Below are 26,079 nucleotides of genomic sequence, written 5' to 3' on the forward strand. Positions count from 1 at the left end.
CACCCAAACACACACCAAAACCAAACCCCCTACCCCAACATTCACAGAATAGCTCCATGAAGTTGTCACTTTCATTCTGCACCTCAAACATCTTAAGATGTTCAAAACCATAACATCCAAAGGTAAGAAAAACTATTGTAATTGGTTAATACTCAAATCAAGGCATGAGTCTGGAGCTGACAGAACACCCATCAAGTGCTAATTTTGCAAAATTCAAGCTGATTCAGTCTGAATGTGCATGTTCTCCTTGAAGCCTTGTGGGAAGGAGGCAAGTGGAGTTTCCAAGTTTAAACCTTTTTCTGATCTCAATTCAATAGCTTGTTTTAAAATATCACCACTTGACTACAACTTATGGTTACCTCCCCCAAGGCACAAAATGTGTAGGAAGGGAAGTATGTGTCCAGTCTCAAGCTGTGGAAGATCCCAGCCTGAGAGTTCTTAATTTGAACAGTGAAGACAGGTTTCTGTTAAAAGCATTTGCAGGTGTGTGCAAACGGGCTACTTACTTCATTCACTAACAGTGTCCTGAAGCTTCTCAGATGATCAAAGTCTTACAACTCAGGAAGAGTCTGAGGATGTAAGAGCTCCCTTGTGAGTTCAGGCAGTCACTAGCACAACTTTGGAGATGCAGAGCAGAGGACAGCAGAATAGCTGCAGAGAGAACAAAGTCCCATCCACGAACAAGAACTTAGGACCACACTGTATAAGGTGAACACAGATGAACAAGAGAAACATCAACTGAGATACAAGCTGTTCATTTAAAATAGGCTTCACCTTGCACAACAGGGAGAACAGTATGACCTAACAAGTAAGTAATGCTACTTTCAGCCAGATGACTGCACTGAGAACTATCAGCAGAACCTTACATTTGGAAGTCTCTTGCTGTAACACAGAAAACATAATAGTGTCAATAAATATCATAGGAAAATGGAATGTGTACATTTCACCTACACTTTTTCAGGAGCCCCCTGTGCTCCCCCAGATTTTAACGTCCAGGGATGCACTTGTATTCAAGTTCTGCCTTGGTCCACTTTGAGACAACACAATTCCAACATGCCTACAGGGACTCTGGCACAGCTTCTCTTCAGTAAGAGACAATTTTTGCAATCAGAGTTCCTGATAGATTGTGTTCTACAGAACATGTAATTGATGCTTTTGTTAATGTACTTTATTTCAACAAATAATAAACATTTTTCTTGTAGTTCTTTATTAATCCTTTTTGACTCCTATTGACTGTAAAGAATTGTAGATTTCTCCTGATGTTAATGTTATGAAATGAATCATTGACATCTTCTAAACTTTGCTTCTGTAGTCGTTGAGTATTAAGCCCTGAGGGAGGAGAGGGGAGAAGCATCTCCCCTTGCTGAAGATCTTCAACCAGGCTTTCAGAACCAAAGGCTGACCCTGGATCACTTTTGCTGGATTAAGGACAGGGTGGCACAGGACTTTGGCTAGAGCCAGTATCATGCCAATAAAATGTCAATATAATTGATCATGACAGATAAGGTTGTTCCTTCACTTAGTACTGAGCAATCCAGCTTCAGGTTAGGAAATTACCAGTAATCTACAAAGATAAAATATACTGAGGTGACAGGGAAGAGGGGACAGAGTATCTCTTGACTCTCCTCCAGCTGCAGTTTGTTTAAAATCCCTTACATTTTTGTCATCTCTATCGCCTCTCAAAAACGAACCCAACCCAACTCTTAGTGTCATTCTCCAGGAGTGAGCCATCAGATCCCTTAATTTAAATCAGATCCTACTTTCTCTCAACCTTCAGTAACCTCAAACTTCTCCAAAATATGGACTGCATCTTTATAAGAGGATATCACATCCATTATTTGTCATGTGATCATTTCTATACTTCTGCCAACTACAGTGATTCTTCACATTAAAAAAAAAATATATATTCTATTTTTAAAAGTATTTAAAAATGTAATAGCTAGAAAAAAGGAGAAAATCAAGGCATATTGTAATCAGCCATGTATTTATGGATCACCAGCAAAAGTCCTTGAACACTTCTCTCCCAGGGACAAACCATGTCTTCTTATTTGGGAGCACAGCACACCCAGCGTTTTAGATCTCTGCAGTTGAAATACTACTCAAAATTTTCAAGGAAGAATGTCATCTGGGTGTCAAGTAACTGAAAAGTGAAGATCCAGTATATAGTCACTTCTGATTTCAGATTAGTGGCTACTTTTATTAGAAGAAGGGATCAACCCTGAGACTTATCTAATAAGCAGGGAGCTTCAACTTACAACATAGGTAGAAGTGAAACATGTCGTTGGGAAACTGAAAGCCACTGTCACTTCTTACTTGTAGGAACATTCAGGAACATCAGTGTCTTTTTAAAGTCCTAGGAAGCACCGAAGTCTGCTGGTTTTTATCTCTTTTTACTGTAGTTTGGACACCAATAGCAAGTGTGAGGAACTCTTTTTATCTGTTTATTCTAAGTCATGATACCCTTGACCCTGAATGACCACCAATCTCTGTCATAAGTTCTTGTAAGACATTAGACCAAGAAGTAGGTCTAAGCAGGAATTTGGGGTTTTTTTTAGATCTGCTTTTAATTCTGTCCAGGAGCCTTCAGTGACCTTTTACAAGGATAATCAAAGGTGGAATTTGGCCCAGATCAATTTGCTTTTAAGTTGCATTCAAACATCAAGATGACTAACAGATACCACAGAGAAATCAACATGCCCCTAAACTCTGGACTGGTATTCTAAGTCTTTCAAAATTATCTCATCAGGTATATTGCTGAAAAAATTCAGATCCAGTTCTTACTCTCTTCAGACTGAATGCATCCTTTCAAACTTTAAAAAAAAACAAACACCTGGCTACATCCACCCCCTCCTCTTTGGCATTATTTCTTATGTAATCAACACAGCAAACCATAAAGCCAGGCAGTATAAGAAGGGAAGCTTATTTTATTTGGAAACAAAACTGGTTTCAATCATTCACACCCTCATCTCCACATACTCACAAGCACCTCAATGTGCGTGTCCAGGCAGTCTGTGCAAAATTCAGGTGTCAAGTCTCCTGTATCCAGGAGGTCTGTCTAGGACTCCTTGTGACAACAGAGGAAAACAGGACACCAGCTATTGAGTTCCTACCACTTTGGGCTCTTCCTAGGCTGGCAACCATGTGGTGGTTTTGGACAGGCCTTTTTGTATCCCTTAGGAACTGTCAATAATCAATCTATCCATCTTGTCCTGCTTCCAAGAGTCATCAGATATTTGCCCATTTGCTCAAGTCCTTTGCCTCCTGATCATCTACATGTAGACACATGCTAGCATTTTGACCTGCTAATCTAAGTGAGTTCAACACATGCTATTCTTATAGCTCTTCTGTTGCTCTTATTCCTTCTAGTACCTCCACTCCCAGACATTTTCATTCATACCAGTCTTAATCTGTCTGTCACAATTCTCCAAGATTTCCGTGATCACCAGTCATGAAAGGGAAATGCAGAACAAAGCAAGCCACTATTTCAGTGTATAGCAGAACTGCACAGTGAACTAACCATAATTTGGTCATAGGTTATAAACAAGTTATCTTCCAATACTAGTTTCTTTAATAGTGTTCTAGTAAGACCATATGCATTGCATGTTGTCTCTCTCAAGGGAGCACAAATAAACTAATTTGGAAGAGATCTACCTCTAGGAACCACAAAAAAAAAAAATACAGAATTCTCATCTACTTTGCTCACTAGTTCATCTTCCTACCTTAATAATACTTTAAAAAAAAAAAACCAACAAACTAGAAATTAGTGCAAATAGCATGTTGTTTTCCATGCAACTGATCAAAATAACATCACCTCAAAATTCATATATGCTATCTGGAAACCACAGTGCCCACTGATGCTTTCCATCCTCCTTCTACATTTCAATATTCTGAACATTGGCTAAATAGTTGGGAGCACTGAGCCTAGTATAGATCAGCTGCAAGAGAGGAGACATCACAAATACCACACATTTCTAAAGGGGAAAGCAAAAAGCTTTGTCCGTTTGCTTCTAGTCCAGTCGGATTCCACTATGAAGGGAATACGGTTAACTCAACATATGGAAATAAAAAGTTTCTTCTTCTTGAGATTATTGCAGTGCAGTACACCTGAGGCCAGGTCCTCATCTTCTTTACAGAATTTACATATTCTCTTGAGAATTACAGGAACAAAAATCAATCTCTGAGGACTTTATTTTAATAACTAATTTAAGAAAAAATGTCTAGGGAAAAATGATCGCACCTCTAAATCACTAGGGTGAGAAAAAGAAGGGGTTTTTCAAATCCTATTTTCTGGTTAATTTGAAAGAAGGCCTTGAACCTCACATTCTCAGGTGACTAGCATATACCCTAATCTCCAGACTTCAGAATCAAACCTTTTTCAGTCAAGCAAACATTTAATTGACTTTTTTCAAAACAGACCCAATGACTTACCAAGAAAACTTCAACACCAGATCCATCATGCAACAGCTCTGCTGGGACAGGACTGAATTCCTTTTGTATGATAATAAGAGCATAGATTTGAAAACAGTCTTTTATTTCCTATACTAGACCCTAAGTGGTTCTTTTCTTTTTTTCTTAGTAAGAATAGGTTCACCTTAGGAGGTAGAGCTCCTGGTGAGAATTGAAGAACTAAACCTGATATGATTCTTTAATTTAACCTCTAGGTTAACAGCAAGAACTGCATAAAACCACCCAAGGTCTTCGGATTCACAGGAGCAGGTAGGATTACAGAATTTGCACAGAGGTGCCAGCAGAGCTGTAAAACTGGCAGCCTGAAGCAGTAGCTGTGTAATACTCCCTGGGGAAGAATGTCGGAACACCCACGCTACATTTATATCTCATTATAGCTAACTTCAAACCCTGGATTTTGCTGGCACAAATGGTCTCCAGATTGATTTAATAGCAGCTCTACTACTCAACATAGAAGTATAGTCAAATGCATTTTATTCACCTACAAGTGGCATCTCTTCCACTTCACAAGGTGGGGTGGGTTTTTTTCTTAGAATTCCTACACGCTGACATTCTCCATAGAGATCCCTATGTCATTTTGCATCTCTCTCCTTGAAACTCACCCCATTACAATTCCATACATCCTTATTATGAAGTGATCCATAGTGAAGTCTTCCTTCCCCTCTCCAAAATATCATTTTTAGACTGCTACCATTGCTCCACAGCACAAGCTAAGCCAGCTCTTCTGCTAAACCAGCTTGTCAAGCAAGAAATTAGAGCCTCAACTCCAAGAGCAACAGCTAGTTTTAGGTAGCAAGAAAGATGTTTGCAGATATTACTGCAGTATGTAACAGGACACATGATGCAACTCTGACTACAGATATTAAAACAGACTACTGAAATAACTTTATTATGTAGATGGCTTTCCCATTCTGTCAGGGTTCACATGTAGGCTTAAAGATTTTTAAGTAGGTTTTTCAAAGTGGAGCATTAGAACCAACTGTAGGTATTGTTACAAAAATACACATCTCCTCTCCCCTCTGCAAAAAACAAACAGCTACCTAAAGCAAGCTTTTATTCCCTCTTCCTCTTCATCTATGTCATATCTTTCTGAGCAGCTGAAGTGGTCGTTTATGAAGGCAGATGTGAGCATGCAATGAAATCCATGTAAGTGGGAGGCAATGATAGCACAGCATGCCCAGGTTGGAAAGCAAAGCAGCACTCACTCGTGACAAACCGAGGCAGAAACGTGGCAATGTGACAAGTGTTTAAGTTATGCAGGTCAGGCAGAAAAGGCATGGACAAAAAGTCTGTTAAAGGGATTAAACAAGGCAAACAGCAGAAAAAAAAAAAAAGCTGCCCAAGATATTTAAAAAAAAAACCTAGAAATCCCACATACAAAACAGGTAGGTATTAAAAAAAAAAAAGGCAGCAGTACATTATTCTCAGAGACCTAAAGATTAGTATTACGAAGAGTGGATTGTGTGCACACTTGCTGAGAATATAAGAGTTCTTTTTGACTACAAAACTATCAAGAAAGAATAAGAACAATGAGAACACAGCAGAAAAAAGGTTGAATATGCCCTCAGCATTAAAAAGGGCAATGGAGGGATCAAAATGACAAGCAAGATCATGTCCAGACTCCACCAAAATCCTGAAAAGCTTCTAAATCAAGTACTTCCTATCACCCTTTAGAAAACAGATGTATAAGCACATTACTGATACCTTTATTACTACAGAAATCTGGTAGCAAAATAAAAATAAGTTTGACAGAAGGAATCAGCAATGCATTCAGAAGCACTGACCTAAACTAGTGCCTTTATATATGTCATTGTGAAATGTAGAATGTGCACATGTACTTATCCACACCAGAAACAGAACTCCCACTGACTCAAAAGACACACAGAATAACCGCAAGGGAGATTTCTGCAGGGCATGCCCCTGTGGCACGGGGCACACCTGATACTAACACAAATATACAAACAATTATGGACAGGAGAGATCAGATTTCCACATACACATGGTCTAAAACTACTCAGCAGAAAGCACAGCAAATCAACTGTTTCGAAGTATTCTAGTGTGACAATTCTTAAAGTTAGGTCAGAAGCAAAAGCTTCCTGGAAGAACAGAAGGCCAAGCTTAAGCTGAATAGGTTCTCTTATAGCAGCAATTTCTCATGAAGTGTAACTGCTCTACACAGAAAATCCAAAGCACTTCTGAATGGGCATTTCTGCCCCATATCTCCTACAGCTTCATTTTGCCTTCAACCCTTAGCATGTTAGATGAGAATGCTTAACAGCAAGCAGTTTTCAAGGAAGTTAGTAAGGAAGGGAAAAAATCAGTCTCAAAATTAAACAAATTTGTTTACAACAGTCTCCCCCAAACAGTCCAAAACCTTCAAAAGTCCACTTTAAAAACCAGTTACTTAAAAATGGCATATATATTAAAAAAAAAAAAGGATAAATCTACTATTTGATTTTTGCAATGCCAATTAGCAATTACAAAAAATTTGTTTAGTTTTGTACAGAATGGAGCACATGCATAAGACCTGGTCCTCTTCACAATTACAAGGTACGCTCACTGTTCTGAAGGAAAATTACACATTTAGCAACATTGTTCATTCAAAGAGCTGAGTTTTAAGTCAGTAAAGACTCTGACAGCTAGTAGGGAAGAATAAATATTTTAGATTTCTAAGCACTGTTTCTAGCTTCTACTGCTTAGCACTATGCCATTCCTGGAGCAACATAAAAATTAGCAAGGAACATGATTACACTGAAACCAATGGGTGGTACACAATGCCACATCAGAATAATTAAATAAATTATACACAGTCTGTTGTAACTTTTAATTACAAAACTATCAGATAGAGAAGACAGACTTTCAGGAACAATCTCACAGAAACTAGGCTGGCTGAGAGATGCAAACATTTGAGAAAACATCCACAAATGTTGCACTGAGGACTAAAGAACCACACAGATTGAAATACTCTGTCACTGAGTATAGATGTTACTTAAAGAGTATTTAGAAGCATGTATTTAAGTAAATACTGTTAAATTTTGTCTTCTAACTAGTCTTATGCTGAAACCACAAGCTTCTTATTGGCCAAACATACTCTTAAATGTTGGCTCTACAGGAAGCTTCTGTACCCATGACTAGAACACAAAATCTGAGAATAAAACAATTCAGTTCCAAGTTTTGTTGTTGTCACATACAAGTTCATTTTATCTTAATAACAGAATTCAGGGCTGAACAGGGCTGAACCACATAAACATCAGTAGATATTTTTTTTCTCCATACCTATTAAAAATTGCAAATGAAAAAGTTATCAAATAATGTGTCAGTCAAAAAAAAGGGGCAAATAAACATACTCTAGAACAATCTGAGGTGAGAAGCAGTACAGAATGCTGACACACAACATCCTACTACAGCTGCTTGAGTAGGTACAGGATCTGTCATCTCAGCAGCATGCAGTTAAATTATAGTCTTGTTCTTTACCAGTATAAAAGCCTACATCAAGGATCCAAACTAGGTTCATGTTCTTCTGTTTCATCAGGTAGTTCTTCAGCAGATGCACCACACACATTGTCCTGGTTATACGCAGTCTGATTTAGTTCATCTGGTTCCCCAGCTGCAACCTGAGTTGTTTCTTCTTCCTCTTCTTCCCCATCATCCTCTACATCCATCTCAAACACCCTCACATGACGGAGATTCGAACTTAGCTATAGAGACATCAGAAGTTTCTCTTAATAAATAAATAAATGCATGCACCAACACCATTTTAAATGTCAGCCAATAGCTTTGAAAATAGCCTTTATCTTCAAAATGGAGGTATCAAGGAAATTAGCAACTTCTTTAATGTTCTGCAGGCTGAAAAGTAAAGCAAGCAGATCTATTACTCCTCTTAAAGTTTTTCTGTGTTGAGTTACGAGAGGTGTGACTGTATCCTGACACACTTCTAACGGAGTATGAGAGAATAAACTACTTGTTTAAAAAAAAACAACAAGTTTTGATAAATTTAACTAAATTAGCAGAAACAGTTTGTCACTCTCTCCATAAATGGTCTGTTTTCTTTTAAGAGTTTATAGGCTTGTTCATAGATACTGTACTTACCACACAGGAAACTTTTCTAATACCATTTACAGCAACATACTGAGCTTTCATATTCTCCAGCACTCTCCACTGATTCTCCAAAAAGACAGTACGTGTGGTTATCTCACCACTTTGCTCATCCAGCCTGCCCATAAGCAAGAAGAAAAGCACAATACTAGTACATAAGAAAGAATTCTAGTACTAAGAAAAAACACAGTCCTGTTTTTTATGTCTAAGTTTCATATGATATGCAATGAGCAGATAAGCATCTGAAACCATCATAACTCTGTTACAGACAGGGTATCCTAGAGCAGGGGATCCAACTGTAGAGACAGCATGTTTCAACTGAGGTAAAATATTAGAGCAGGTGAGAGAAGAGCTGTAAAGCCCAATTTTCCCACAAGTAACAGCCAGAGCAGGATGAGGAGGATGGCCTTCCTTCAGACTTCTCCTCTCCAAGAACAGAAATTTCTGAACAAAGTCCTGCCTCCACTAACACAGAAATTTGGCCTCCATGACCTTTCAAAGATGTATCACTCCACTCCCACTCATGAGGTTTGTATGAAGGAACCCTCTGCCTATTACATTGGCCAGGATTAGTTTGAACTTGTTTTTTATACTTTTTTTTCACTCTTCAATACTTGTTAATTCTTCATCTACCTGGACTTATGCAAAGCATTTGACACTGTGCCTGTGTCAATGACATCCCTGTCTCCAAACTGGAGAGACAGGGACTGGATGGCTGGACCACTTGGTGGTTAAGGACTTGACTGGATAGTCACACTTAAGGAGCTGCAGGCAAAGGCTCAATGTCCAAGTGGAAATCAGTGAAAAGTGCTGTTTAACATCTTCATCAGCAACATGAATGGTGGGGTTGAGGGCACCCGCAGCAAGTTTGCCGGTAACACCAAAGTGTGTGGTGAGGTCAACACACTGGAGGGAAGGGATGCCATCCAGAGGGACCTTGAGCAGTGGGCCCATTGAACTGCATGAAGTTCAACAAAGACAAGTGCAAGATCCTGCATGAAGGCATGGGCAATCCCAAGCACAAACACAGGCTGGATATAGAATGGATTGAGAGCAGTCCTAAGGAGAAGGATTTGGGGGTATCAGCTGATGAGAAGCTTAACATCCACTGGCAATGTGCACTTGCAGCCCAGAAAGCCAACCATTTTTCTGTATGTGTGTGCACTCACTTCCCCCAGATGCTCTTCTATCCCTTTGCTAACAGAGAGAGTGGCACCAATTCTGATATTTCAAGGTTAAGTTGACAATAGTTTTATGTGTGACTACCAAGAAGAAGATGAAGAAATATCTTTGTATCCTTATTACAAGACAGAGGTGTACAAGCAAGTATGCTGAAAGCATCCTAAATTCAAGTATTCTGACCAGCAAAGTTAGCATCCTCTAAAGAAAAGAGGATTTCTGATTCAACAGGGTGTCTCCAACTGGTCCTCCATTTTCAAATGAGTCATGTGCACAGGTAGCATTCAGCCTCAAAAAAAGCAAAATCAACCCTAACTCAGGCTCCCAAAACCAAAAAGCAAACTGTTTAGGAAGCTTCCATCCCCCACCCTCCCTGGCTCAAAAAGAGTCTTTGTCTTCAAAATATTTACACACACAAAAGATGAGTAACTGTACATAATTAGAATATCTGCTTAATCTGCTTTTCAGTTCTGCATTTTCAGACTTGCTGGAAGTTTTTCAGTACCTTTTAGTAGAATCCCAAATGAATTCCCTGTCTGGGTCCTCATCTGTATATACTGAAGATAAAGGCAGCTGAGCCAAGATTCTCTCCTTCCCCTCTTGTTCCACACTCTCCTTCAGAACTACAGTTATGGTTTCATCATCATAGAAGTGTGCATCTAAACAACTGTAGCATCTACAGGAAAAAAATGTAGAAAGCAGCAAGGAATAAAAGTGAATACAGAACTAACATACTTCTAGGTTGCACAGCATTCATGTTAAAAAGTATCCAATAGTTAGCAGTGAGCTTTACTGTAAATGATAAAAAGGTCAGTCATTCAGCTAAGACTAAAAAGAACACCACAACCACAGCAGACTCCTTTATCATGCAGGAAAAATTATTCTGAAGGGAAAAAAACACAACTTACTAGCAACCTTATTTTTCCCTATTTAATGTGAAATGAAAGAAACAGTGAACACAAACATCAAAGAAAATTTAGAAACCTGCCTGAATGTACTTGAAGGCAATCGCATCTGACCTTTTTACATGAAAAGGATGAGCTTAGTCTGCTATGCCTTCTAAAACACCTTCATTCAGGTATATCAAGCCTCATTCCATCTTACTTAAGGAACATCACAGATATGAGGAGCATCTGTTTCCAGCTAGTTTTATTTCTTGAGCATGTGCTGAAGCTTCAGTTAGAAAACTACAGATTACTTGACTTTGAGATGAAATGCAAAGTAAGACTCCCACAATCCTGTAGCTTCATGCACCTATGACATTTCTTACAGCCTGACTCACTTATGGACGACAAGTTGGTCCAGCATGTGAAGCCATAACTTGTAGGATGAAAGCCAAACTATAATGTCTGAGAAGTTAACTTAATGCAAAATAAACACTAGAAATCATGGTCTTCAATTTAGCAATCTGCAATTCTGGAAGAAAAATCAAATATACTTACTTGGAGTCTGAGCTCTCATTTATACTGTTGTTCAAGAAGTTTCCAAACTCTACTGCAAGAATTCCATTACTGACAGACCTAGAAGAACAGAGTTCATTATCTCAGTTACTAATTTCTTTTCCATTCATATAGAATCCAAAACATCTAATGGCAACTGTGTTAACAGATGATGTAAACCTGTCTAAGCTTAGCACAATTCACAGCTACATCCTAAGATGATGTAACTGGTGGATGTGATCCTTTTGATTTCTTCTTCCTACTGTCCTCCTCATTTTCTCTAGTATACAAGAAAGATTGTATTCATGCTGCTCATTAATTCTTTCTTCAAAAATATTCAAATTGTAATTGTCTTTGTACACATGTGCCAAAGCTCACAAACCACGTTTCCCCCTTTGGTCTTACCTGGAAGTATCAGAATGTCTCCTCAAAATGTATATTTTAGAAATAGAATTTTCTAATATGGTGAAGAGAACATAATGTATATTGGTTGTTTTGTCATTCCACCTGTAATGTGGGAGGAGGAAATGAAAATTTAGGTCAATTTTTAACAATTGGTAAATAACTTAGAGCAAGGAATAACAGCATACTTACAAAAATGGTAGTTTAAATAATTGAGGTGTCGAGTCTTCACTGAAAAGAAAAAAACAAACCAGTTTATAAAATGCTGCTGTAATTTTGTGCAACTGATCTTTAGAAATAATGTAAAGAAATACCTTTGAGAAGTTTTGTAAAGAGACACGCAGACTGCTTGATGCACTGATTTACCAATTATGTCCTGACAAATACAATGAAAACAGGGCCAAAATGCAGGCAGTTATTAATAATTTTAGCTTAAGAAACAACAACAAACAAAAAACACCTGAGTACATCCCAAAGAATAATCCACCAATATTTATGCTGGAATAAACATCCCAATTGCAAACACTACTACCATTTGATACATTTGTTTCACACTTCTTCATAATACATAAACTAATGTATTGCCAACTAGCACAGTCTACCTAGTACACAGTACATACACCAAGCTAATTAACATTAAAAATAGATCCCAATAATCTGGGAACAGAAGATGTGAAACAAAAAAAACCCCCCACACTGTGCTCTCCTCAGGCAAAGGCCTGAAGTTATCCTGACATGGTGAAGCTGGGCTACATGCTACCACCTAAGCTGTAGGTACTTGAAGGCAAATATTAAAACTTCAGGCCTTACTAAGCATGGCTGTTATCTTCAGTTGACTGCTACCCCTAAAAGAAAGTTAACATCTATATAAACTGAACTTACTGCTGGCTTTTGTAAACACCGGTCAATGACCCCTTCCATCTGCCTTTTGACAAAATGCAGTGATTTCTCAGGATAGTAGGGAAACAAAAGTGGACTCTCTGTAAACACATACAAGCATTTTTAAATTACTTTATCTCTATGAAAACATACTGTGCTGTTATTAACACGACAAATTGGAATGAGTACAGTGGACAGTCAGTGAGATGGTCACAGGGCTAGAGAAGTTGAAGAGGCTGGGTTTGTTCAGCCTAGAGAAGCAAGGGCTAACAAGGAGGAACCCAACAGTCCCTTCAGTAGCCTAAGATAGGAGTTAAAGAAGACATAATTTTCAAATCTGCACACAGGGAGAAGGGATGTAACAGTCATAAGCACCAGCAAGGAAAATTCCAATTAGATACAAGGAAAAAGTTTTCGCAAGGTCTGGTTAAGTCACTAGATCAAGGTGCCAGAAGGGCTTGCGGGGTCTCTATCCTTGCAGGTGCAGAGGACTCGACTGCACAAAGCCTTGAGCAACCCAGTCTAGCTTCAAAATTGGCCCTGCTTTGGTTGGATGAGGTGACTGCCTAAATTACTCCCCGATTATACATTCTAACAGAAGTAAACACTGGATTACAATAGGAAACTAGATAAATTAATAAGAAACGGCCATAGCCCATTCAAAACTGCAAAAAGATGGAAGGGCATTTTCTCAAGAGATACAAACACAGTTGTCATAAAACACCTTACGTAAAATAAGTTCCATACCTACAGAAACTATGATTTGGCTTCAATAGGACTGATTTGTTCTTATGAAATTAACTACTTCATAAGAAAACATTTAGCTTTGGGATAAATGTCACTGCTTATTTTAAGTACATAACCTGTTTCTTTCTCAATGTTTAGACAGAAAAATTATAAAAATTACATCAGCCAACAAAGCAATATAAAACACCAAAGGGTAGAAAGTGTCAATGACAGAAGCATTACTTTCCCTATAAACCTTACAGTTCTGAGAGAGAGACAAACATCTCAATACTTGCCAAATTAATACCTAGGAAACCACTAACAAGCTATCTCTGCAAATGATCATGAATCTTGGGTAGCAACAGCAATGACCAGTCAACTAGTGTACACCTTTAAAGCATCAAACCTATTTTCCAAGTAGATTAAAAAATATATTTCTAAACACTACTTTGCCAAACAAAAATGCTACCACTTCTCCCCTTTCGTTGAACTAAATTGGCAGAAAAAAAGGCAGCCACAGCAAATTGCACTACAAGACAGCTTATGCTGTAGAAGTTTTACAGTCTGTAGTTTCTAAAGTTAAACAAGAACCATCAGCTTGTTACAGTCTCTTACTTCATCACTCATTAACAAAACAGTCTGACTCCAGTCAAAGAGAACAAGTTAGAACGCTTCCCTCAGGTATGACCTAAGCATAATTAATACTTGCAGGAACTGGAATTAAGATCTCCTAAAACAGACATCTCCTGGGATTCCTTCCAAGCCAACATTTCTGAAACTGGTACATAAAAGGTAGGAAACTCCCAATGCCCAGGAAAAGGTAACTGACTGGGCAAGCAGCTACATAAAAACTGGGTAAACTAACAAGGCCTATTTATTTTAGTTTACTCAGATGGGGACTCATGACTAACCCTATAAAGTAACTCATAAGCCTGTAGAAACAGATTATTCTTGTACAGTTGTTACAGTCTACTTAAGTATTTAATTCATTTTTCCTTTCGCCTAAAGCACACATGACCTTTAAGATGAGTACTATTCTTGAGAAAGTTAAACCACTGGTTTCCCTCTGTATTAGGTGGAGATACAAGGTCATCATCTTCATCTTTTAAGTACTAAAAAAGAAACAGACACTTGTAAGATTGCACTTTAAGAATATGGGACAGTAGAATTCACATCCAACATTGGCCCCTCCCAAGTCTGTTAAACACTTCTTAAATTAATATGGCCTAGTCTTAAAACTAAGTATTCTATCTCTTCTTGAAACAGTAAGAAAAATCAACTATTGTCCAAGATTATATAGTAATATTTTCATAAGAAACTGATTTTTAAAACAAATTTGAGGACAGATGTTTTGAAATCCAGTGATCAATGGTATAGAGACAAACAAATTTCAGTTTTACATCACTACTGCTGGCTATAAAGAAATTTGAGCCTTTTTCTACAAATACAGCACTTACAAATTTTTTTTAAATACTGTCCTTTACCGTTACTGTAATGTGCAATACAGAGCAAAAGGGACAGGGAAGAAAAGTGAGCACAGCTTTAAAAGCTTTTCCATTTAAGGATTTTCTCATTTATTCTTTTTTGATTAATTCCTTAGTTCTTTACCTGGCCAACTCTCTCCACATTGAAGTATTTTCCTTTACGATTGTAAAGTTCTGGTGCCTGAAAAATAATTCCAAAAATCCCCCATTATTTATATTAAAGTTAAGGAGAAGTAGTGTACAAAAAGATGATTAAATTATTTAGTTACAGGATTTTTCAGACACAGTTCTTGGCAGAGAAAAAAGTCAGACGCTGTACTTAGCAAACCAATATAACTTACCTCATTGAAGTGTTCAGTAAGAAAATCAGCAACAAATGTGATATCTTTTTGAGTCATCTAGGGAAAAAAAAAAAAAGACTGTCGGAAAAGCAAAGGATAAGAAAGACATTTCAGTGAGCACAGAACACATGCTTTGCAGGCTGAACAAGTGCAGCTCCTTCAGCCTGTCCTCACAGGGCAAGTGCTGCAGCCTCCAACCTGCTTAGAAGCCCTCTGCTGAACTTAGTCATTTATTCATGTCTGTCTTGAATAGCAGCACCCCCAACAGTTGCCAGTATTCTAGAAGTGATCTGATGAGTGCCAAGTAAGGGGAGTAACTACCTCTCTTAACCTCCTTCCCATGCTCCTATTAGTACAGCCCTGGTTACTCTTGGCTACCTTTGCTGCCAGAGTGCATTGCTGGCTCATGCCCAGTTTGCATCTGCAGACATCCCCAGATGCATCTCAGCACGGCTGCTCTTCCCCAGAACAGAACCGTGCATGTGTCCTTGTTGAACTCCAGGAGGTCCCTACCTGTTCATTCCTCTAGCCTATTTCCCTCCAGGAGGCACAGACATGTCCTCAAGTGTATTAACTGGTTCATCAGGGTGACAGGGTCTGCAAATCTGATGCAGGTGTACTCCATCTTCTTTACCAGGGCATTGGTGAAGATGTTACAATCCCATTCTGGTTAACTTGGTCATTTAGGTTACATAAAGAGCATTCACCAAAGAGAGCAGTAGAATTAACAAAGAAAACAAAAAAAGAAGTGCATGCAAGACAGCATATTAGTGTGACTCTGCAGGCATCAGCTTTCTCAAATAAATTACAGACACCAACCTTTAAGTTTTAGAACAAAAAATAAACCTTTAACCTTGCACTCAAACCAAGCAGAATACAGAGGATACCATCATTTAGTAGAAAATGTTACTACTACCTTGTTCAGCTCAGGAAGCACATGATCTTCTGACATCCTCAGCATGCCTGAGGGAAAAAAATATATCCTTACTGCATCAATATTAACATGTTTTCTTAATATTCTTAATTTTCCACGCCTATTTAATAACATACTGCTGATAAAAAGATTAATTTATCAGAAGCACAAGAGTCTGGAATGAAGAATTATGAATTGAAACTGAAATTGAACCTCACTTGCTTACAATACACTAGCTTACAATACAAATCTTGGAAAAGGTTTATCTTTCATCTTTTCCAACTACACTGTATCCTGTACAAAATTGAGATAAGATTATTATTAAAAGGGTTCATAAGAACTTATTCATGTACAAACTAAGAATAGTAAAATGGGCATATAAAAATATATTAATGCTGTCATGTCCAGAAACATGTTTTAAGAGAATTGCACAAAAGTCATTTTAAATCGGCGAGGCCTACAAAAACACTTCTGTGTTTGGTTTCAACACAAGCAAACACAGTGAACATCTAAATAATGGGAGTTCTAACATTATGACAGAGAAATCTGTTCTGTTTTCTCCAATTTTTAATATTAAAATTATTATATTCCTGCCAGTAAGTGCTAACACTGCACTTCTTGTGCTTTCACAGTATCCGGTAAGACTTCTTAGTTTTTTCTAAAGTGGTTCTAAAAAGATCAATTAAAAATTATAAACGTATTCCTAACCACTTTATAAAAACAATCAGGATAAAATACAGCATTCTGGATTTCCCTCTAAGGTTTTACCTGCAGCTACCCAGCTACAAATGGAGGTGGCTACTGAACGCATCTGGACATTAAGAGACGGTTTACATCTGTGCATAACCTTATTAGGTCTCCAAAGAAGGAAACAGCAAGTGACAGAGTAAAGAACAGTTAGACTACACTTCAAATTTGGTGTAAACTAAACGAGTCCTTTAATTTCTCCAAGTCAAGACCCAGAAATTGCCCATGAAGCAGACAAGAGTTCGGAGTAACATTACAGGATAAGTGTATACAATACCTATTCTTCCCTCATAAACTGTAACTTTTTAGATGTCCAGAAATGCTCTGTGACAGAAATAGATAGCTGGTTATAACTAAGATTGGCTTAATCACTTGCAGATACTTCAATGCTTACAATACAAAACAGACACTGGATTCTTACTATGTCATCAAGCTTACCAACATACAGCCATCGAAAAAATGCCTTGAAGTTTTTCATACTGCTGTCGATAACTCTGAGCAAGAAAGAAAAAATTACCAGATCTAAATGTTACAAGCTGCTCCAAGCTTAAATCCCATCCTTATTAGAGAAAGGCCTGCAAGCACTATCCATTTTTTTTTTAAACACCCAATACAATATTTCAAGTAAGACTGTTCTTGGGGTATGAGTTTATGAGATGCAGTGAGACAAGATAAAAGCTCACCATCAACAGAGGAGTCTTGCTCTCCCAACCCCCTCTGTTCCCAGCCACATGCTCCCCCTTTGACACAAGACTCAACAGGCATGTTTTTTCAGCTCTCCATACTTACTGAAGCAGCTCATTTGCTTTCAGGATGAAAGACCCAACAGCAGTAATAGCCTCTGCGAAAAGAGCTAAACATTACTATTAAGCTTTCAAAAGTGACATCAGAGTGGGTACACAGTACACACACTACTGTACCTTCGATTCCAGACGCATCTAAACCCAGAGATTCATATTTTTGTTTCCATAAAGCCATTCCTTTCAATTCACTCAAGTGGTATAACAGTGCCTCAGAGCCACTAGGAAGGAAGAGGAAGGTACAAACTTCCAGTCATCCTTTGGAAATTCACTGCTTGACCGCAAGCTACATTTTTATCATTTAATGTGCAAAGTGGAGTGCATTATAGGGTGGTCTGGCATGTAAGGGTTAACATATCACTTCACAGAAAAGCAGATATTGTCCTAATGATTTTAAGCACCACACGAAGTTGGTGTGAAAATTTCACATATATCCTATAAGCACAAGAGGCAGCAATATAAAATAATGGAGATTATTCAAAATACTTCAATAGATCTCCTTTACTCAAAAGTAAAATAGCACATTTTGCCAAGATCAAGGTCTCTGCACCAGCACACCTTCATACCAAGAGCCACTGACACAGCATACTGTCTTTCAGCAAAGCATATAATACTTCATTCTGCAACTTACCTCTGCAAATGACTTATAACCAACTTTTGTATACTGGAATAAGAAGACTCTATGGACTGACCAAGTTTTTTTAAACCCTGTTGAAAAAGAAACGCAAAGATATAATAATGTGCTGTTAACAGAAGAGTGATTAAAAGATACTGAAATAGATTATTTTAATATGTTAGAAACATTAACATACCTTAACCGTCAATTGGTTCATTAGTAATGCCTGAAGTTCCAGACTAAAAGGGGTGGGGGAGAGAACCAAATATGGGTTCATTTTGTATTTCAATACCAAATGCAAATGCATACTCAGATAAAATAACAGTAACTACCTTGCTTTGCCCCATAACAACAGCTGCATAAACTCATCCTGAACAGAAGTGGTTGTATTCTTTTCCTGTCAGTCAAAATGATTGACATAAATTGGTAAAGAGATTAAATCCAGGCTACCAAATAATCTCACAAACACTTCAATTCAAGTATATTGGAAACCCCACCCAAACCCCTAAATGCTGAAATGAGACTACCAATCACTGGAAATTTTCTAGTATTTTAAGTTATTATCAATTGTAGTACACTGTAAAAATTCTAAGCAGTTTCTCACCACCAAGAATCTTTAAAAAAATAACAGCACAAACAAACAAAACCCAAACAACTATTTGATTTCACTAACTTCTAGCCATGGCCAATGAACACAAACTCTAAGCAAACTGAAGAGCATCTTAATCATGGCTGTTATATATGCTCTATTAAACTAGGCTGTGAGTGCCAGTGGGCTGCTACTCACTCAGGAATACTGAATTCTGTATTCAGTTTATCAATGACTAAAGCACAAAGAGCACAGGCTTAAAAAGAAAGAGATCAACAGCTGTGCCAACTGAAAACTATCACTTTTGATTAACTTAGAAAAAATAAAATACTGAAGTATCTCAACACAATCGTGCTTGATTGCACTGATATATTCAGCATCAGAGCACTTGACACACAACAGTTTCCAGGTAGTCTCTGAACTTAGAGATTGTTATCTGGAGGCATTATGCTTAAACAACACTAAGATATGCAGTAGGTTAACGTGAACAACAGAACTATGGCAAAAAAATGTTTTTCCAAAAGAACAGTTAATACTGCAGTACCTGTACAAACTTTGTTAGCCGTGAGTCCATCTGCATCAGTATTTCCTCCCACGCTTCACACATGCACGTCAAAGACAACTTTATATACTGTAACACAGACACAGACATCAGCACTATTCCCTTCCCCCCCTTCAAAACACACACAGGGACTGGATGCTACAATACAAAGAGAAAATATACTGTAGATACAATATCAAATTCTAAGTTAGAGCTCTAGATTTACTTAAAATCAACTTAAGCTTCCTACCAGAAAACATTTATTTTACTTGCATTAAGAATACTGAAGCCTGTAAGAATCATGACATTACAAGATGCCATAACACAACTGTACCTGTAACAGAGTTGAAATGTGAGTAAACTTCCGGGCCATTCGAGTTACCTCAGGTAAGTAACTTGATAACAGACTAGTGTCCAGCTATAACAAATGAAAAAAGCAACAGTTAACAGATGATGTGTCTTTCAAGAAATTTTAGAGGGCAGAAATGAAAAGACAGATTAGGAGGACCCACAGAAAAACCATCATTTCTCACTTCCTTACAGTTTACTTTAAGAGGGAAATACATTTAATTTAAGGGGACAATAAATATTTTTAATAAATCTATAAATACTCTCAATTCTCATTTTAGAGTTCTAACAGTAAAAGTTTTAAGGATGACTTTTCCGGATAGACTGGATAATCAACAGCATTGCTACTCTGCCTTTGTGTGTAGAATGAAGAAAATTTAACTGTAACTGTAATTGAATAAATTAATGCTATATTTAAAGTAGTATTTTAAATTAATGCCTCAGATAATCATCATAAGTCTCATCAGCCAAACTGCATGTTAACGTGATAAATCCAAAAGCTGAATTTCAGAAAGGCTGGAAATAGTAGTTTGTGGGTTTTATGCAAATAATTGGAAAGCAATAAAGCTACCAGAAATTAATTTAAAAAGCAGTTTTATTTTTGAAGAACATTTTAAAATTACTTGCCTGAAAATATTTTATCTCTGCTTCGCTGTCTGAAGAGTCTCGTATCTCTGTAATAACTGACAGTGATTTCAAATCACTAGACAAACATAGTCCACGACAAGAACCTGCCACCTGAAGGATTCCAGTTTAGAAGTTAATGAAATATTGCATTTCCCCTGAGAGGCATTTACTGCTCTAACACATTCACATACAAAGAATATCACAGTCAATGACATTTGAAAATGAAGTGGAATTTTCAGCTACTGCTCAGGAAACAAAGCACCTTTTTACTGTGGATTAGTAATGAAGTTCGCTTCATTTGAAACAAGATGTCAAAACTGCTGGAGTTAGAATGTCTTTCCAACAATAACCATGCAACCCAACTGAGAGAAACAGCTATTCCTTTTTCTTTAAATTTCAACAACCCAGTTTCACTTACGTGTAAGCATACTTTTTTTTTTTTTCATTCAATTAAGTTGTGATTTGTTCTATTAAGAAGAAAAAAATATGGAAAGGAATGGAACATACTTCAGTTACTGTAGCAATCTTGAACATTCCATAAGCATAAATCTCAATAAATCCCGAGCTGCCACCAAGGACAAGCGCATTAAGCCTATACAAATAGAAGGATGTGTGTTGATGAGCATATTGAAACAAATTCTAGTGTACACAAATATAATTCTTAATACTTAAACTACATTCCTTTAGTAAAGATGCTCTAAAGAATCCCCAAACAAAAAGAAACACTGTGCTACTGTCTACAATGCAAGAAAATAATAATTAAAAAAAAAATCTTAGTTTGGATTTAATTGGTAAGATCTGCCTCCAACAGTTACAGAGCAAGTATCAACTACTAAATTTACTGAGAATAGGGAAAAAATAAAACAATTGGCATAGAAGTCCTTCTTCACTAGCTTTATACCTTCTAGAAGAAAAAAATGTAGTTTCTAGAAGCAGCCCACCTACCAATACAGGTGCCAACTATTCTTACACAGCTACTTTTGTATTTCCCTGAGTTATCCTAACTACATGCTGAGTAAGTTTGTTGCAGTCACTCAGGCACTCATCAGGCAAACCTCAAAGCATTAAACATTTGAAAATGATGTGGCAGTAAAGAACAGCCACAAGTAACAAAACCATCAGAAACAGAAATCCAGTTCAAAGAATATGGTCTGGGACAGACAGGTCTGGGTTTTGCTCACGTTTTCAAATCAACTTGCTACAATGACTTGGGAAAACGCTTCTCTATGACCCGTTCCTTTTTATCTGTGTTGAGAACATTAAACTTTGGACAGGCATACACACATACACCTTCAACTACACATATTTGTATACATTACAGTGAGCAGTCATGCTCTCCAACATAAAAAATTAGAATGTTTTACATGTCCCCATACAAATATAAGAAAATTAACTGCAGCTTCTGTCCATTACACACTTAAATTTATGTTAAAGGTTTCTGTTAAAACCAAGACAGAAGCCAGAAAGCTCCTATTCCACAGACAGCCACCACAACTATCTTTCTAGCAAGGAAGTTCTACTGTCAGATGAGATATCAAGTCTTAAAAAGGAATAACTGGTGAATGTTTATTTTAAAGAAACCCTACTACAGCTGATTTCAGATCTAATTGAAAGTTTAGCTTTGTCACACTCATGCAAACCCACAGGAACTCCCCATTGATAACCAGCATTCACAGAGGTCTTCCAAGACCAGCTTAAGTAACACATACAACATTGCTTTCAATACACCCCAAGAAATCATCTTCTAGTGCAAAGAAGATACAGCACCAACAGCAGTTGCTGCTAAAATGCTTTATAAACCAGCTAAATTAAGAAGAGGTAAAAAAAGTCTCCATCAGTTTACAATACATTCTTTGAACTTCATATTTGTACACGAAAAAAGAGACATTCCGTATCCTTTCTCCAGGACCCTTAAAAACAGACTATGAATAACTTAAAAGTCAACCCACTTGCCCAGTATTTTATAGCCTTAAAAAAACGAACCAAACAACAAAAAAACAAAACACACAACAATCCAACACACAGAATTTACCTGACATCACCCAGAAGCTTCATAATCTCATCTGACTTTTCTTCACTGAAAATACAAAAACATATGATTGGGGTTTCTGAGGCTTGTCTCAATGCCAAAAAAGAAAACGAGAGATATGACAATTTCTTACCTGAAAATTTTTGCAGTGGTACTGTAACTGAAAGAAAAATAATTATTCTCAATAACAATGAGAAGACATCTTATCCAAAGCATTTGTAGAGCAATAAAGATGAATAATCAAAACAATGACTACAAATGACAAATTCTATCTTCTCAAGCTCCCTAGCATAATGCTTACTTTTTTGGTAGTGCTGGCAATTTAGGCAACAGGACATTAGATTCATCCTCAGCATTGTAAAAGGAAGTGAGAACACTGAAAAAGAAACAAGACTGTGTTTACCCAGCTGTGAAAATAGGGGGAAAGAGAATTTCTTTCTAACTTCAAAGTTACAGCATGTTCTTGATAAATTATATATAAAGAGTTTACAAATATCAGCAGGTAATCCCTTATGAGATATTTAATAACTTAACAAATTATCAAATTAATGAAAGTCTGAAAATATTTTCTTATTTCCAGCAAAGGAGAATATAAAGTTTGTATCTGCTGGCTCAGTAGCTTGCCACCAAATCTCTCCTAATCTGTAATACAGTTACTGACTGAGGCTTTCTGTTTAAACCCTGAACAGCCCTGCAGTACAACCTACCTACACCTCAAAAAAGCTCCACTCTAGAGACACATTACAGTGAGAGGAAGACTAAAGTGCAATATTAAATACCACACCTTAGATATATTGGAGGATGAGATTCCCCATATGGAGATAAGTCTATACCCATCAGCAGAATGCTGATTTAAGATGTAGTTATTTTCTTGCTGCTTTAAGATTGGTGTTCTCTGGAGGTGGGGGGGAAATCCTCAAGTCAGGCTTACACCACCTCCCTTTTTTAAATATGTTTTATTTAACTGTTGTCTTGCACTGCAATAAGATGCATATGAGAGCCTTTTGTAAGACCACAGAAATAGGGACCATGATGCCCTTCAGCTCACAAGTGCTACTGCAAATTGTCCACTGCCACAGAACTCATGGTCACTAAGGGGCAATCTGAACCCCAAAGCAGGCATAGCCACAACAGAATTGCCACCAGGGTTGGATGTTACTCCAAAGGCACATCAGGAAAGATGTAAGCACTAAAGATCTTGAAAACTAAGGTGAAGATTTAAATATAATACTTACTCTGACTAATAAAATAGATGAACATAGAAACATTATTATAATTAGTTTAGTTAACTGGTATTGAAGTGAACTGCATCAGGAGACAAGCTGTACAAGCTAACACTAGATTAAACAGCTCATAAGAGATCTCAAGATCATGTTTTGTATCACAAGACTACAATATCAGCACTAAAATAAGAATACAAAAAGTGTCTATCCTAACTAAAAGGAAAATTTTAGCCAAGTGGTAAATAAAAAAGCAACAGCTACACATATTATTTTATATGACAGCTTGTAACATACCGACTATAACAATTAGTAAGGTGACACTACGTAGCCCATAATTTACTTACAGAGTTTTTCCGACTCACCTGCTTTCCTCAGTTACCTCCATCCAATGCATGTATGTAATAGATGAGTCCACAGAGAAGGAGTGCAAACTTTCAGGCTTTTCTACATCACACAAAATAATCCGCTTGGTATCAGTGAGGCCAAAAGCCAAAACTAGAGAAAGATGAGTAACATGTATAAATAACCCATGTGCAAAAAACTTTGTACTTGATACTAAACTACAAAATAACGTCCTCAAAGCCAGCTACCAGACAGAATTTTCTCTTTGTCTGTTTGCAGTCCTTCCAGATTCTCATTTGAAACCTACTTATTAGAATGAAAGTTTGAACCGCTATCATATTTTAGGTGATAAATTTCAGTAAAGCTCCTGGTTTCACAATTATTTATCTAGATACTCAACTGCATATGCTTCTAACACTTCCAACAATAGCTCTGGTAAAGCAAAGACTTCAGTTTTTGCAAATTTGAAGCCAAAGTCATACGTAAAGACTGCCCACCAGGAAGGTTTGGGGTTTATTACAACAAAATACAATTTCAGACTGGCTGAGCAACTTTTGCATCACCTTGTTTTTAACTTGATGCATCTATAAAAGCATGTGGCAGGCACGTTTCTGTGCCTTTTAATCACAGGCAACCAGCTCAAAAAGAATTTTCTTAAATTCCTCAGACTCTATCATATAACTACCTAGGTACCTTTTACCCACAGATCATGGAAAAAGATTGTGCCCATTCTCCCACCTCTAATGAGTGAAGGGAAAGGTTCTGTATTTTTTTCTTCTCTGCTGCATTATTACAGTAATTTTAGCCTCTAAAGTTCAGCCTGTGCTACATAATGTAAGCTCTTCAGTTAATCCTGATCAGACAGCCTCTTTCTCTCCCAATACATTTTGCAGTTCATACGAAAATATTCTGCATAATCAGAAACTTGATGTTTGGCTATACCTTGAAAAGCAGTATTTTGGACATAAATCCACCTTGCAAACCTTTCTTACAACTGCTATCAACAGTGTAGACCTCTCTATTACTTTTAGTAAGCCTACATAAAATTGAGCCACACTTCTTTTCAAACAGTTTACTGGAAAATTTCCTTCACAAGTAACAGGTACCATCACCACACCTTTCCCTATTTTTGAATGGGAACTTTATTGCACAATATCACCTCATATATTTGACATTACTTTTGCCATCTGGTCTCCAAGCAAGAGCAGTCACTTCTTTCCCTGTATTTTCATTTGGAGGCAAACTCCACACTCGTTGGAAATTTGCAAGCCGATGAAGTAAAACCTACAAAGCAAACACATTGAAGACAAAAATAAACCACGTTCTCCCGTTAATACCAGTTTGCAAATCCAGCCAAGAAGAACCGTTTTTACTGTTCTTCAATAACTTCTGCATTTTAAATATAATCTCCTCTAGTAGATGATTCACTCCTATGCCATTTTAAAGGACAAGAATCTGTTTACTACACAACAACACTGAGAAATAAGCTGTGCCTTGCACAAGCCTAGAAACCTGTAACCAACAGGGGCTACCCACGCTTCTCCAGCAAAGACGGCCTGGAAGCACAGCAGTCTGTCTTCATGCATGGTCGCCTGCAGTCGTTCCACGAAAAAAAACCGTTTGAAAATACATTTAATAGGAAATTTCATGTGTTTTAAAATTCCAAATGCAGCCACTGAGAGAATCATCAGCGAATTTATTTGGAAACTGCAAAGTAAAAAGGGAAGGGGCAAGAAGCATTGAGGAGCGTCATTAAAAAATTGCTATTCCTAAATGCTTGGCTAAGCTTACGAGAATCGCACCACGGACAACAGCAAAGGCATCTCGGCCACAGAACAGGCAGCGTGTTCCTGCCCTTCCCGCCTCAGTCTCCACGCCCGCCCACGGACGCGGCCTCCGGCCCGGCCCAGCCCAGCCCCGGCGCCGCGGGACCCCGCACTCACCTCCCCCGCTCTGTTGGCCAGGGCGATAAGGTCCCTTTTCGGGGACCAGGCCATGAAGACGACCTCCTGCGGCAGCTGCTTCTGCCCCACCTGCCGGAAGGGCGGCATGGTGCCGGGCTGCCCCGGCCCGGCTGCCCCGGCCGCCGCGTCCCGCCCGTCGCAGCGCGCGGCCCCCGACCCGGGCCCGGCGCCTCCCGCCCGGCTCCCGCTTCCGGAGGCGGTGCCTGCCGCCGCGGCCCCGATTGGGCCCCGCGGGAAGCGGGACCGCAGCGCCGGGCCCAGGGAGCAGCGCGGCGGCAGCGCCGGGCCCGCCTCAGGTTCTTCCCGCCCCGAGCCCCGCCGCGGGAAG

At 38.2% G+C, this 26,079-nt stretch overlaps 1 protein-coding gene across 1 annotated transcript; it reads right to left on the minus strand.

Annotated features, from left to right (window-relative positions):
- Positions 1-5,329: 5,329 nt before the first annotated feature.
- On the minus strand, positions 5,330-25,913 carry ANAPC4 (anaphase promoting complex subunit 4). The gene is made up of 28 exons (XM_051617954.1): positions 25,731-25,913; positions 24,966-25,071; positions 23,808-23,940; positions 22,524-22,598; positions 22,356-22,382; positions 22,226-22,270; positions 20,701-20,785; positions 20,194-20,304; positions 19,553-19,636; positions 19,222-19,308; positions 18,421-18,485; positions 18,285-18,327; positions 18,104-18,180; positions 17,593-17,693; positions 17,462-17,513; positions 17,111-17,166; positions 15,929-15,975; positions 15,013-15,069; positions 14,796-14,852; positions 14,206-14,299; positions 12,465-12,562; positions 11,897-11,958; positions 11,775-11,813; positions 11,586-11,687; positions 11,184-11,261; positions 10,247-10,417; positions 8,557-8,680; positions 5,330-8,165 (listed from the first exon to the last, which is right to left on the minus strand). The coding sequence occupies exons 1-28, from the start codon at positions 25,836-25,838 to the stop codon at positions 7,959-7,961; spliced, it is 2,391 nt and encodes a 796-aa protein (XP_051473914.1). The 5' UTR covers positions 25,839-25,913; the 3' UTR covers positions 5,330-7,958.
- Between the last annotated feature and the right edge of the window lie 166 nt (positions 25,914-26,079).

The sequence above is a fragment of the Apus apus genome, chromosome 4, assembly GCF_020740795.1.
Source record: "Apus apus isolate bApuApu2 chromosome 4, bApuApu2.pri.cur, whole genome shotgun sequence".
NCBI classification, from domain to species: Eukaryota; Metazoa; Chordata; class Aves; order Apodiformes; family Apodidae; genus Apus; species Apus apus.

Coding starts and splice junctions, on each gene's coding strand:
- ANAPC4 (XM_051617954.1), bottom strand. CDS start 25,838: ATGCCGCCCTTCCGGCAGGTGGGGCAGAAGCAGCTGCCGCAGGAGGTC. Junction 23,941..24,965: donor TTGGAGACCAGATGGCAAAA/GTAATGTCAAAT, acceptor ATCTTTCTCTAG/TTTTGGCTTTTGGCCTCACT. Junction 18,486..19,221: donor GGCTAACAAAGTTTGTACAG/GTACTGCAGTAT, acceptor TTTGACTGACAG/GAAAAGAATACAACCACTTC.